Source organism: Procambarus clarkii, chromosome 28 (genome assembly GCF_040958095.1).
Source record: "Procambarus clarkii isolate CNS0578487 chromosome 28, FALCON_Pclarkii_2.0, whole genome shotgun sequence".
In the NCBI taxonomy this organism is placed as follows: domain Eukaryota; kingdom Metazoa; phylum Arthropoda; class Malacostraca; order Decapoda; family Cambaridae; genus Procambarus; species Procambarus clarkii.
In genome coordinates, this window is record NC_091177.1 from 41557930 (window position 1) to 41573883 (window position 15954).

At 37.8% G+C, this 15954-nt stretch overlaps 1 protein-coding gene across 1 annotated transcript in view; it reads right to left on the reverse strand.

Moving 5' to 3' along the window:
• Window positions 1-15954, reverse strand: part of LOC123755121 (glutamate receptor ionotropic, delta-1-like) — a 112602-nt gene that overhangs the window by 72926 nt on the left and 23722 nt on the right. The window contains exon 5 of the mRNA XM_069332719.1: window positions 434-442. Within this exon, the coding sequence (XP_069188820.1) occupies window positions 434-442 (9 nt within the window). The remainder of the gene's footprint in view (window positions 1-433; window positions 443-15954) is intronic.

A 15954-nucleotide genomic window follows, 5' to 3' on the forward strand; every position in this document is an offset into this window, starting at 1 on the left:
ATACAAGTACCTATTAAAAAAATACTAGATCATATTTTATGTTCAGTAATCACAAATTTGGAAACTACATATATTTTAACACTGATAGCAATAATTAGTATTTCTTAAAAAGAAATATTTCCTTAAATTGTTTATTAGTAACGATAAGTTAATGTCCATCTTAAATCATATGCCATTTAAATAATTTGCCAATTGTTCTGCCAATTTACTAGAATGTGCAATACGATTCACTCCAAAGAAATTGAATACAATGTTTCATAGAGGTTTTGAAAGGATTTAAATACTTTAAATCCATATATTATAAGCATTAATATAAGGCTTAATGTTACCTGTTTCGTAAGTGCTATATGTCTCACTATAAGTATCAGGAAAATATGTCAAATCATTGATGTTATATAGAACATTTCATAGTGCTAACATAATCGTGTTCAACCTCAAATGACTTTATTTAAACTACTAAAGAACTAGAACCTTTTCAGAGAGCCATCGATCCTATATATACCTCTAATTTCACAATTGGAGCAGAGATACCCAGTACTGTAATGATACTAATTCTGTTGAACTTATACATCGACAAAAATAATTTTCTACGAATCAAGCATCTAGTGTTTGCATAGAAAACCAAATTATCAAACTCCAAATATTCAATTTCTTTTAATAATTTCACAAAATGCTGATGAGCAAAATCATGAATTATGTAAAAGTAATTCATTATTTTTTACAAATATTTATCAAGTTCTTGAAATTGTAACTTCCTGCTATAAGTGTCCATTTTTATTTTGAAAGAGGCAGTGAATAAAGGGCATTAGGAACAGAGTATGTGAAATTATTTGTTTTTTTCCAGAAAGGGAACGATACAAAATTTCTTTTACTGGAAACAAAATTTTGGTAATTTAAAACTTACGTAAAATTTGTAACGTTTGCCAAGAGCTGAAGCACGTTAGCAATTGGACTAAAGAACTCGAGCCTCTTTCCTCCAGGAGACTTGGAATCGTCCACCAGTACTATTTCATGTGTTGGATAGGTTTCAGTCACAACTATCAGAGTTGGACCATTGGAGAGCCTGAGAGAGATCGCTGTTATCAGTCTACATATTATAACTATATAATATAAATCAATATATATATATATATATATATATATATATATATATATATATATATATATATATATATACATATATACATATATATATATATATATATGTCGTACCTAGTAGCCAGAACTCACTTCTGAGCCTACTAGGCAAGGCCTGATTTGCACTAATAAGCCAAGTTTTCATGAATTAATTGCTTTTCGACTACCTAACCTACCTAACCTAACCTAACCTAACTTTTTCGGCTACCTAACCAAACCTAACCTATAAGATAGGTTAGGTTAGGTTAGGTAGGGTTGGTTAGGTTCGGTCATATATCTACGTTAATTTTAACTCCAATAAAAAAAAATTGACCTCTTACATAATGATATGGGTTGCTTTATCATTTCATAAGAAAAAAATTAGAGAAAATATATTAATTCAGGAAAACTTGGCTTATTAGGCAAATCGGGCCTTGCATAGTAGGCTGAGAAGTGCGTTCTGGCTACTAGGTACGACATATATATATATATATATATATATATATATATATATATATATATATATATATATATATATGTCGTACCTAATAGCCAGAACGCACTTCTCAGCCTACTTTGCAAGGCCCGATTTGCCTAATAAGCAAAGTTTTCCTGAATTAAAATATTTTCTCCAATTTTTTTCTTATGAAATGATAAAGCTACCCATTTCATTATGTATGAGGTCAATTTTTTTTAATTAAAGTTAAAATTAACGTAGATATATGACCGAACCTAACCAACCCTACCTAACATAACCTAACCTATATTTATAGTTAGGTTAGGTTAGGTAGCCGAAAAAGTTAGGTTAGGTTAGGTAGTCGAAAAAACATTAATTCATGAAACTTGGCTTATTAGGCAAATCGGGCCTTGCATAGTAGGCTGAGAAGTGCGTTCTGGCTTACTAAGTACGACATATATATATATATATATATATATATATATATATATATATATATATATATATATATTATATATATATATATTATATATATATATATATATATATATATATATATGTCGTACCTAGTAGCCAGAACGTCGTACTCGGCCTACTATGCAAGGCCCGATTTGCTAATAAGCCAAGTTTTCATGAATTAATTGTTTTTCGACTACCTAACCCACCTAACCTAACCTAACCTAACTTTTTCGGCTACCTAACCTAACCTAATCTATAAAGATAGGTTAGGTTAGGTTTAGGTAGGGTTGGTTAGGTTCGGTCATATATCTACGTTAATTTTAACTCCAATTAAAAAAAATTGACATCATACATAATGAAATGGGTAGCTTTATCATTTCATAAGAAAAAAATTAGAGAAAATATATTAGTTCAGGAAAACTTGGCTTATTAGGCAAATCGGGCCTTGAATAGTAGGCTGAGAAGTGCATTCTGGCTACTAGGTACGACATATATATATATATATATATATATATATATATATTTATATATATATATATATAATATATATATATATATATATATATATATATATGTATATATATATATATATATATATATATATATATATATATATATATATATATATAATTGTGACGGTAAAGCGTTGGTGTTCGGCTGTTTCAAAAGCTAGGGGCAAGGCCTCGTCACATAATAGAAAAAAAAAGAGAAAAGCTGGAGCTTTCGTCTGTGGTAAGGTAATGGGAAGACACACAAAACACAAGTAAATTAACAATGAAATTTTAATTACTTTAGAAAAACAAGACATGAATAAAGTTAAGCACATAAAAATATAAAAGACAAGTCAACAAACAAATAATATGAATAATCACTGGCAAATGAAAAGTTACGTTAAGACAAGTGAGTTACAGTGATAGCAAAATAAAGTATTAATGGAGCTGGAATATTGGCTTCGAGCTGCCACCTCCCTTAGTACACGAAAGCCAATGCTTTGTCTACCAGCGAGAGATGTCAACTGCAAGGAGCACTGAGATATTCTGACGATACTGGAGCACTGCAGCCCAGACATCGACTTGTGGCGGAGGGCGGAGGGCAGGTGCGACGGGACACCAGCCAATCAGCGACAGGCAGGCAAAGGACGAGCAGTTTGCTGGTTACGGTGTCGGGTAGCAGGTGTGCCGGTGTGCTGGATACGTTTTGCTCTCTGGGCAAACGTTTGGCGATACTTGCTGGATGTATCTTCTATATTATCTTTTTATATTGACGTACTTTGTAGGGAAGAGCAGGCTCAATCTCTCTTGAAAGAGATTATCGTCACAATATATATATATATTATTAAATATGACCGAAAAAGTAGATTAATAATTCTAACACGAATTTTCTCGATCTTTCGTACGTTTCTTTTCACTGTTGGTGGTAATTCAAAATCAATTCTCCAAAATTCATTTTTATTTCTAGTCTGACGCGACACTTGAGCGCGTTTCGTAAACCTTATTACATTTTCAAAGACATTAGCTTACACATACACAACTGAATAGAACTTGCACATCTTCGATTTGTTTATATCTACATTTGAGTGAGGTGGATGGGGTGAGGTGGTATTAATAGGGTATTAAATTCCTAAACACAAGACAAAACACGAAACATGGGTATGGAATGGAAGTGATTTGTAGAAAGCCTATTGGTCCATATTTCTTGATGCTTCTATATTGGAGCGGAGTCTTGAGTTGGGTAGGAATATAGTTGACACAACTATATTCTACCCACCTCAAGACTCCGCTCCAAATTGGCCCTCCGAATTGCCGTGGCTCTCCGCCTCGCTGCCCCAATCCACACCGAATACAGGTGTATTTGCAACGAGGCAGAGGCCGACAGATATGGACGGCATGGCCTTCTTTGCCAAAGGACGGGAGGATGGCATGCAAGACACGGCGAGGTTAATGACATTATTAGAGAAACCTTACCACAGCCGGTTGTCCAGCAGAGAGAGAGCCCCGTTACCTAATGTCCCGCAATTCTGATGAGCCTGTTGGTCGCCCAGATGGAATTTACGGTGAAGCCCTGGAAGAATGGTAGGACAGTTGGTGTGGGACTACACATGCGTTTCAACTTTAGCCATACCTATGTTGACTTCAGTGCTTACACAAGCAGGAGGAGCTGTCAATCACCGGGAAGCGGCCAAGTCACGTAAATACAGAGACCTTGAGCACCACTACAATTTTGTCCCATTGCCTCAGAGACACTTGGTGCCTGGGGTAAAAGTGCTGCTAGCTTTTGAAGGAGTTGGGGTCTAAGTTAATCGAAACAACTAGAGACCCTAGAGCTGCCAGTTTTCTTTTTCAGCGCCTTAGTGTGGCAATCCAGAGAGGAAATGCTCACTGCATCCACGGTTCCTGCCCGCCATCTGAGGAGCTGGAGGAGCTGTTCAAACTTGTGACAAGCAGCCTTGTACCCTGCATGTAATCAATATTGTAACTTTTTTTGTGTAATGACATTTTCAAATAAAGTAGATAAATATACACACTTACCAAAAGAATAGGGGTGGTAGGAGAAGAAATATCAAGTGTTCAGTGAGGATCCACAAGGTCTTCTCTGAGTACTCTTTATTTTCTTCTCCGAGGCTATGGGTCCCTACACTTGCACCGGAGGTGGTACCCCTTCTAGTTAAAAAAAAGTATATATATATATATATTGGTGTATACTGGCAGCAGGTTTTCTTTCAACAAGTTTCATTGAATATGACCGCATATTCTGTATTTATTATTTTCTGGTTTAGGGCTTCTATCCCTCTAACTATTTTCTTAGCATCAGGGCTTAGTTGAAATAGGAGTTCTCCAAAACTCATTTTCGTACTTTTAAAGTGAAGAAAAGAAGTGATTTACTATAGAGTGTATTACACTTATTTGTATAATTTGCACGACGTTTCGAACCTCCATGGTTCATTCTCAAGTGAACAATCTTACAATACTAGTTGATTTTATACCCACATTAGGTCAGGTGATAATACAATGAAGGTGAAAAACATGGGGGGATACATAAGGGATAAACATAGGGCTGCAGAAGGCTTATTGGCCCATACGAGGCATCTCCTATCTAAACACAAAGATTAATCCAGTGTAATTGGCCTGTTATGTTGGACATTGTCTTCTGTGTTGGCATCGATATGTTCTTGTCTTGTCCTTACTCTCATAGTGGGTAGAGTAAATAGTTCCGTGATTTGGGTGTTCATGGTAGGTCGCTCTATTCTTATGTGAATTGCCTCAAGAATTTGTAATCTTCTTGAATCTTGGGTTTTGTCTATTATGCAAGTATTCTTGTTCAACATTTCTCCTGTTAGAGTAATGTCATGGGCTTGTCTCATGTGATTCCTAGGGGCACCAGATTGAAGATGGCATGTCAAACGCCTCGTCAGCTTGGTCGACGTCATACCTATGTACTTACATTGAAGGTTACATCCTTCGTGGGGGCAAGTGTACATGTATACAACGCTTGACTGCTGTAGAGGGTTCTCCGTCGGCTTCGGGCTGTTTTTGATAAGGAGTTCTGAAGTCTTCTTGGTTTGTAGAATATTATCAGGTTTATGTTTTGGTTAGGAGTAGTGCTTTTTACTCCTTTACGGATTATTTCTTTCATTATTCTTTCCTCTTTTATATGTTCACTGTGCATGGTTGATTTGTAATATAATTTTATTGGGGGTGTTGTGGTTTCTGTTCTAGGTTCTGAATTATACCAACGGTCCAAGTGTCTTCTTATAGCAGCGTTTATTTCCGCGTTGCTATATCCGTTGTTCACCAATACCTGAGTTACTCTTTAAAACTCTCTACTCACGTTGCTCCATTCAGAGCAGTGGGTAAGCGCTCGACGAATATAAGCATTGAGAACACTGGCTTTGTATCTTTGGGGCACTCACTTCTACCGTTCAGGCATAATCCTATGTTGGTGGGCTTGGTATATACGTTGGTGCTTAAAGAGGTTCCTGTTTTTGTTATTAGTACATCCAAGAATGGCAGACTGTTATTTTCACTATTTTCATGTGTAAATCGGAGTACTGACTCTCTCTCTAGGTGTCTTTTTAGGTCAATTAGTTCATCTGAGTCTTTTACTATTACGAATATGTCATCTACATAACGGCAGTATACAGTTGGTTTTTGTCTGCTACTGAAGACCCTATCTTCGATGGTTCCCATATAAAAATTAGCAAATAAAACTCCTAAGGGGGAGCCCATTGCTACTCCGTCTATCTGTAAATACATGTCTCCTTGTGGACTGATGAAAGGGGCTTCCTTTGTACATGCTTCGAGAAGACTTTTCAAGTGTGGCTCAGGTATGTCTAATTTGGGGGTGCTCTCGTCTCTGTATACTCTGTCCAGTATCATTCCTATGGTTGTGTCGACTGGGACGTTGGTAAAGGGCTGGGACGACTGGGACGTCATCAGCAGATTTCCTAGAATTGATCAAATCTACCCAGCCCGATGGAATCATCGCTTCCCTGGACGTTGAATCCCTTTTTACCAACGTCCCAGTCGACACAACCATAGGAATGATACTGGACAGAGTATACAGAGACGAGAGCACCCCCAAATTAGAGAATACTTTCTGGCATGTCAAGAGGAGTACAGGCTGGATCACGATACACTCTGCAGTCTACACTAAGGAAACAAACATAGGAATGTACCTAAATGCCAACAGCAACTGCCCTGACAGGTACAAGAGGAGTGTTGTTAACGCATACGTCGACCGTGCTCTCAGCCACAGCTCAGAATGGAAGCAAGTCGACGAAGAACTCTGTAGGGTAAGGCAGGTCCTAGTCAATAACGGCTTCTCCAATGGTTTCATCGAAGACATCATAAGAAGGAAAGTGAAAAGCCATGCAACCTCTGAAGAGACAACTAACACAACACCTATACCCCCTATTAGACTATTTTACAGGAACTTCTTTTCCACAGCTCATAAAACGGAGGAAAGGGTCCTGAAAGATATTGTTAATAGAAACGTTATCCCTACAGACAAAAATCAGAGGATACAGCTGACGATTTACTATAAAACCAGAAAAACGGCCAGCCTACTCATGAGAAACTCTCCAGACACAAAACAGAACGCTTTAAAAGAGACTAACGTCGTCTATGCCTTCAAATGCCCACTTGGGGACTGTAAGCTCCAAAAAACCCAGTATATAGGCAAGACAACAACATCTCTTTCTAGGCGTTTAACGATGCATAAGCAACAGGGCTCCATTAAGGAACATATAATCTCTTCCCATAACCAAACCATCGCCAGAGAAATCCTAGTAAACAACACAGAAATCATCGATAGATACAGCGATAGCAGGCGGCTTGACGTTTGCGAGGCACTACACATCAAGAAGTCAACACCAGCAATCAACAGCCAATTATTGCACAACTATATTCTACCCACCTCAAGACTCCGCTCCAATATAGAAGCATCAAGAAATATGGACCAATAGGCTTTCTACAAACACTTCTATTCAATACCCATTGTTTCTGTTCTGTCTTGTGTTGATACTTTTAATACCCTATTAATATCCCCTCCTGTTCTGTCTTGTGTTAATGCCACATCACCCTTCCCACCTCACTCAAATGTAGATATAAAATCAGAGAGACGTAAGTTCTAATCAGTTGTGTATTTGTGAAGTCTTTGAAAATGTAATAAGTTTTACGAAACGCGCCCGTGTCGCGTCAGACTAGAAATAAAAATGAATTTTGGAGAAGTGATTTTTGATTTACCTCCAACAGTGAAGCGTAATGTACGAAAGATTGAGAAAATTCGTGTTAGAATTATTAATCTTACTTTTTCGGTCATATTTAATAATATATGTCTACAGGAAAGACTGCTACCAAAATATACTAATATATATATATATATATATATATATATATATATATATATATATATATATATATTATATATATATATATATATATGTCGTACCTAGTAGCCAGAACGCACTTCTTAGCCTACTATGCAAGGCCCGATTTGCCTAATAAGCCAAGTTTTCCTGAATTAATATATTATCTCTAATTTTTTTCTTATGAAATGATAAAGGTACCCATTTCATTATGTATGAGGTCAATTTTTTTTATTGGAGTTAAAATTAACGTAGATATATGACCGAACCTAACCAACCCTACCTAACCTAACCTAACCTATCTTTATAGGTTAGGTTAGGTTAGGTAGCCGAAAAAGTTAGGTTAGGTTAGGTTAGGTAGGTTAGGTAGTCGAAAAACAATTAATTCATGAAAACTTGGCTTATTAGGCAAATTGGGCCTTGCATAGTAGGCTGAGAAGAGCGTTCTGGCTACTAGGTGTATGTTTAGCATGTTAGGGGATTTAAACAGAGGGGCTGTGTGTTGTCTGAAGATAGAGTTGTATTGTATTCTAAATCAAACCTGCCATAGAGAGTTACAAGTAGTAATGAAAGGTGTGTAGTTACTTGGAGAACTTGTCAGGGAAGAGCGGGAGGCTGGAGGTGAGAGCGAGGCCTTGGTGGGGCGTCCAGAAGGCCACCTTCAGTGCCTTGGCGCCCCTGGGGCTGTACGGAACATGTAAATACACACCGCACCTGAAAAGCATAATTAACAAATAATCATGAACAAATAATGCAAATAAATTATTAATTAAAAATATATATATATCAGTAAATAATTAAATGAAAAATATACATATAAATAAATAATTAAAAAATTAATTTCTACTTCCATGAATTAGAATAAGTATTCTTGTTTATTTCTGTTTTTCTCTCCAAGGTTGGAGTACAAATACTTGGGGTTAACTTAATTAAATTTTGCAGACTAACTTGTAGGGTGTTACCGGACTGTAGGTGGGTATATGGTTCATATTGCAATACCTGTGAAATCGGCGGATATTGTTATAAAACTCCAGGTAGCCTAAAAAGAGAGGTCTGCCTTGTGAGAGTTATTCTCCACCTGACTGGATGTAGGGGTCAGGGGAAGGAATTAAACTAAGCATCTTATGGAAACGAGATAAGATATGATGTCAACACTAAGTTACCCGATGTGATGGGGGGCGGAGGTCGTAAAGAGTCACTTCAGTTGAGAGAATCGTCGAGGACGGACATACGTTGTTACCGCCTGTGAAGAAGGAACTTATGGCTAATGGTGAAGAGTTTGAGCGAAGGCTTTGAGTTCAACGTGTGGGGACGACTTACGACGTTTCTCTATTATTGTGATAGCGATATTAGGAGCGGCCTGAAGCCTAGTGGGTGGTCGTACCTGTGTAGTCTCTACTGTGAGAGAATCCTTTAGGTAGATTAATTGAGCGGGTGTGCCTATGTGGCACCTGTTAGGTGACTTCTCGCGCTCTATTCGGGACGGCAAGAAGCATTTAGTGGCAGTCCAAGAGGATTTGTGGACGACATAGTATAGCGCAATATTTGGGACATCGACAGACAGGCATCATCTCATCGAGCCTTCTGTGGTAAGCACTCTTTTTACTATGATATATTGCTTGTTATTGTTTGATCGTGTTCCCAGCGATCGTAGAGGACGTTTGTGAATGTAGGTTCGAAAGTTTATGAAAATAGTAAGAAAATATAATGAGTTTGTCATGACTTGACATTACGGAAGCGGGAGCGGTACATGCTAGTTCGTCTGAGGTCAGTGATTGACTGAGGAGGGAGAATTTCTGGCACCCAGGGAACAAGGTTTTCAGTGTGGACTCGTCTGGTGTGGGGGAGTACCCATCTCAATAGGACAGGTGCACAAGGTGGGACATCAGAAGGTAAAATTTAATATGTTAATACATATAAGTTATTTATGTTTTAATAGGAGAGCGTGTTATTATGGTATGGTAATGGAATTGCAGGTTTGTGTATGGGGAAGTTCATATGCTTCATGTGAGCTTCGTGTTTGGAGAAGGGTCTCCAAATATAGGGTTATACGGTGGATCTCCAAATGTGTAGTGGAACATCAGTGGTGGAATGTAACTTCAACGGTAGAGTGGAACCTCAAGTGTAGTGGAACTAAACATTTTTGGTGACGCCGTGTAGAGGAACTTCACGTGTATTAAGTGGGCCTTCAAGCAGCAACACATAATGAAGAGACCTTACCTTGAGGTTACCTTGAGGTGCTTCCGGGGCTTAGTGTCCCCGCAGCCCGGTTGTCGACCAGGCCTCCTGGTTGCTGGACTGATCAACCAGGCTGTTAGACGCGGCTGCTCGCAGCCTGACGTATGAGTCACAGCCTGGTTGGTCAGGTATCCTTTGGAGGTGCTTATCCAGTTCTCTCTTGAACACTGTGAGGGGTCGGCCAGTTATGCCCCTTATGTGTAGTGGAAGCGTGTTGAAAAGTCTTGGGCCTCTGATGTTGATAGAGTTCTCTCTCAGAGTACCTGTTGCACCTCTGTTTTTTAACGGGGGTATTCTGCACATCCTGCCATGTCTTCTGCTCTCATGTGATGTTATTTCTGTGTGCAGGTTTGGGACCAGCCCCTCAATTATTTTCCACGTGTAAATTATTATGTATCTCTCCCGCCTGCGCTCAAGGGAGTACAGATTTAGGCTCTTTAGTCGGTCCCAGTAATTTAGATGTTTTACTGAGTGGATTCTAGCAGTAAAGGATCTCTGCACGCTCTCCAGGTCAGCAATTTCTCCAGCTTTGAAAGGGGCTGTCATTGTGCAGCAGTACTCCACTCTAGAGAGCACAAGCGTTTTGAAAAGTATCATCATCGGTATAGCATCTCTAGTGTGAAAGGTTCTTGTTATCCAACCTGTCATTTTTCTTGCAGTTGTGACGGCTACTTTGTTGTGTTCTTTAAAGGTAAGGTCTTCCGACATGAGTACACCCAGATCCTTTACATTGCCTTTTCGTTCTATGTTATGATTTGCCCGAGTTTTGTACGTAGTTTCCGTTTTTATATTTTCAATTTTTCCGTAGCGCATGAGCTGGAACTTATCCTCGTTAAACACCATATTATTTTCTGTAGCCCATAGAAAGACCTGATCTACATCTGATTGGAGGTTTGCCGTGTCCTCTATGTTGCCAACTCTCATGAAAATCCTAGTGTCATCTGCAAAGGATGATACAGTGCTATAGGTTGTGTTCTTGTCTATGTCCGATATGGGGATGAGAAAAAGTACTGGAGCAAGCACAGTACCCTGGGGGACTGAGCTCTTCACGGTTGATGGGCTGGATTTTATTTTGTTGACTATTACACATTGGGTTCTGTTAGTCAGGAAATTGTAGATCCATCTGCCTATTTTTCCGGTAATTCCTTTTGAACGCATTTTATGTGCAATAACACCATGGTCACATTTATCAAAAGCTTTTGCGAAATCTGTGTAAATTACATCAGCGTTTTGTTTGTCTTCCATAGCATCTAATGCCATATCATAGTGGTCCAGCAACTGCGACAGGCAAGAGCACCCTGTTCTGAAACCATGTTGTCCTGGGTTATAGAGATGATGTGATTCCATGTATTTTGTGATCTTACTTCTTAGCACTCTCTCAAAATTGTTTATGATGTGCGATGTTAGTGCTATCGGTTTGTAATTTTTTGCCTCTGCCTTAATTCCTCCTTTATGGAGTGGTGCTATCTCTGCTGTTTTTAGTATATCAGGGATAACGCCAGTATCTAGGCTTTGTCTCCACAGAATGTGGAGGGCCTGCGATAGTGGTTTTTTACAGTTCTTGATGAAAATGGAGTTCCAAGAATCCGGGCCTGGTGCAGAGTGCATAGGCATACTGTTTATGGCTTCTTCAAAATCTAGTGGGGATAGGGCAACGTCTGATATATGATTTGATGTTGGTATCATATCCATGAAAAATTAATTTGGGTTATCAATCTTTAGTGCGTTTAATGGCTCGCTGAAAACAGAGTCGTACTGCTTCCTCAGTAGCTCGCTCATTTCTTTGTTGTCATCGGTGAAAGTTCCATCTCCCTTTCGCAGGGGCCCGATACTAGATGTGGTTTTTGATCTTGATTTTGCATAGGAGAAAAAATATTTCGGATTTCTCTCTATTTCACTGATGGCCTTTTGCTCTCTTTGCCTCTACTGGGTTTTGTATGATTCTTGTAGCTTGAGTTCAATTGTTTCTATTTCTCTACCTAACCTTCTTCGCCGTTCTTGAGATAGGGTGCAACTCTCAAGAGACTGCAGGAGTACCTACCTGATTTGAAAACCCATAGACGGATGGTCTTAGAGGTGGGCCTCAGGACGTTATATAGGGAATTATATGGACGTCAGTGTTGTTTGACGGAGTGCAGGAATTCATGTTATGACTGACGAAGTACAAGGTGAGAGAGTTAATATTTTTCGTCTGAGATAAATATATGGTAGTTGCTTTCCCAGACTGTGAGAGGTGGCAAAAGGTTGCTGACGAGTAGTTGAAGCAGCATCCTCGTGTACTGTATTTGTTGGAACATTGGTATTATAAATGAGTAGTGTTAGTTTATGGGACCTGATGATAACATGCTATTGTTTCATTATTCTTTGTATTTTTATTAATAAATGATTGTATGTAGACAACTTGCTTTTGCATTTGTCCTGGGTGAGGAATTTATTGAAAGGGAGAGAAACAGTTGCAAATAGATCGACAGCAGATATAATACTCATAAAGGGTAACAGGAAGGAGTTCTTCTCAACTAAGGAGAGAGTGGGTAAGTCTCGGTGGCTCAGCGGTGTGTGTACTCATGACAAATAAGCCGGAATTAAGCCGATTTCCTAGATAAGGTGACGTTGAGCCCCCTCTTCCATATGTAAGACGAATGCAGGGAGACTCTCCAGTGTGCACTCCATTGTTCGCACTCCAGTGTGCATTCATTGACGACAGCAGCAGTAAGTAGTGTCGTCATCATTATTGTTATTTATATTATTTTATCTGGGAGGGTCTCTGGTGAAAGATGAGAAAATAGTAAGTTAACCCACTTCCCTGATGATATCAAATGATTTCCACCGTATTCAAAGAACTTCGTTGTCTTTTTATTATGTCTCAGAATTCAGATACTGATATGCAAAATTCAAGTTCTGATAGCATATTTCCGTTCTTGTGCCGCTCAGCTTTTAAATGGCAGAACCTTTCAGGGTCGACCCGGGCAACTCTTGATACCCCATCCAGTATGTGTACATGTGTGTATATACGAAAATAATTTTCAGGCACCGGAGTGACTCGAACTCCCGTTCTGATGAATCACAGACAACTGCCCTAACCGACTCGGTTATGTAGGTACAAAAACCGACCAACCCAGAACACCAATACCGCAGGACTGTGTGTGGCTGGGATGACTGTAACCACCCAGGCCTTCAGAACATCCCAGTCAATTCAGCAGAGTTCTGGGTTGGCCGGCTTCTGAACCATCATGGCTGAGTTCGTTAGGCAGATTTCTGGGATTCACCAGAACATTTGTTCGAGTGACTTCATTGACTTAGAATGGTTTTTATTGATATATCACATCATTGTGATATCTTTGTGATCTGATTGTTGTATAAGAAAGCATGTATATAACAGAAACTTTAGGTCTATGATTCTAGCACGAATCTTCTCGATATTCCTTATGTTTACCTTCGCTGAAGCAAGAAGTTGAAAAATTAACTCTCCAAAGTTCAATTTTACTTTTTATTGGGTCTGATTCCTAGTGATACATTTTGTAAGGTCACTCCTCACATTTTCAATGACAAATTCTACCGTGCTTAGCACATTATATCCTCTATCTGGTTATATCCTCCTATTGTGAAGTGGTTAGGTAACATATCGATGAATGACATTACACTGGGGATTATGATAAGCTATTAATACCTTAATACATATCAATTAATACCTTAATACATATCAATTAATACCTTAATACATATCAATTAATACCTTAATATCACAGCACGGGTTACGGTGAGCCCAAATCATTACGCACTCATCGTAGCCTGTACTACTTGGAACTTTTTGTTCTGAGTAGCAAATCTAAAACAACAACAACTCGGTAGAATTGACCTTTAAAAATGTGTGGAGTGACGTCATGAAATACATAACTAGGCATCAGACCCAATAAAAAGTAAAAATGAACTTTGGAGAGGTAATTTTTCAATTTCCTGCTTTCAGTGAAGAAAAACATAAGTAATATCGAGATGATTCGTGCCAGAATCATATATCTAAAACTTTTTATCGTCTTCAACGAAAAATGTTTATTCGAGGCTTATGGGTTCCTACAATTAACCAGAGGTGGTACCCCATATAGTTTATATATATATATATATATATATATATATATATATATATATATATATATATATATATATATATATATATATATATATATATATATATATATATGCGGAAAATCCACAGAGAAATATGAAATGAGGTGAACGTTTCGGCTTTGTTAAAGCATTTGTCAACACCAGACTGACTCATGAGTCAGTCTGGTGTTGACAAAGGCTTTAACAAAGCCGAAACGTTCACCTCATTTCATATTTCTCTGTGGATTTTCCGCATAAAATGATCAGTGTTTTGTGATCGTCAATTGCATATATATATATATATATATATATATATATATATATATATATATATGCGGAAAATCCACAGAGAAATATGAAATGAGGTGAACGTTTCGGCCCTGTTAAAGCCTTTGTCAACACCAGACTGACTAAGGAGAAGGGAGAAGGGGGGAAGATATATAGGCCGACACCTGACCACCCCATCCCAAGGGTTGGTCAGGTGTAATTAACCAAAAACAGGTATAGCTTAGCTATACCTGTTTTTATAGTTTATATATATATATATATATATATATATATAGTTTATATATATATAGTTTATATATATATATATATATATATATATATATATATATATATATATATATATATATATATATATATATATATATATATATATATATATATATATATATATATATATATATATATATATATATATGCGGAAAATCCACAGAGAAATATGAAATGAGGTGAACGTTTCGGCTTTGTTAAAGCATTTGTCAACACCAGACTGACTCATGAGTCAGTCTGGTGTTGACAAAGGCTTTAACAAAGCCGAAACGTTCACCTCATTTCATATTTCTCTGTGGATTAGCTTAGTTTTTCTTAATGAACTCAATTCTTTGGTACCTTCAATAAAATTCACTTGTGAGACTGAGGAGAATGGTACTCTTCCGTTTTTGGACATTATGATTCATAGAGTCACTAGAAAGTTCAAATTTAATGTGTATAGGAAACCTACCAACGTGGGGTCGTATGTTCATTTTTATTCGAATCATCATAGTAAAGTTAAACAGGCAGTATTTTCAGGAATGTTTCTACGAGCTTTGAGAGTTTGCAGCCCTGAGTTTTTTGATGAAGAGATTGCTAAAATATATGAAATTGGGAAGAGTTTACAATATCCTAAGAGGTTTTTGGATTTCTCGTTTGTACAAGCCAAGCGTACGTTTTATAATCACGTCCCTAAAGCGAAACCAAAAATTATTAACTCATTGGTGGTACCTTATGCGAGTGGACTTGAAAAATTGTCTCTGATTTTTAAGAAACTTAATATAAATTTGGTGTTCACTAATAGTACGATCAAATCCAATTTAATAAAAAACTCCCCTGATACAGCAGGTTGTGTGTATTCGATTCCCTGCAATGATTGTGATTCTGTGTACCTTGGACAAACAGGAAAGTCCTTACAATTGCGGTTGTCACAACATGCTTATAGTATTAGAACTGCCCAAACGTCTAATGCATTGTATCTACATACGAGTTTATGCGATCACAATATTAACTGGAATGGGGCAAAAAGCATTACCAATTGTATGGATTTCGTGGAACGGAATTTGATTGAGTCTGCTCTAATCAGTCAGTGTCCAAATCTTCTTAATGTTAGTACTGGAATGTACAAACTTGATCCATTTTTAAGTTATAATATTGCACAACAGTTTAAGAAACAACTCTT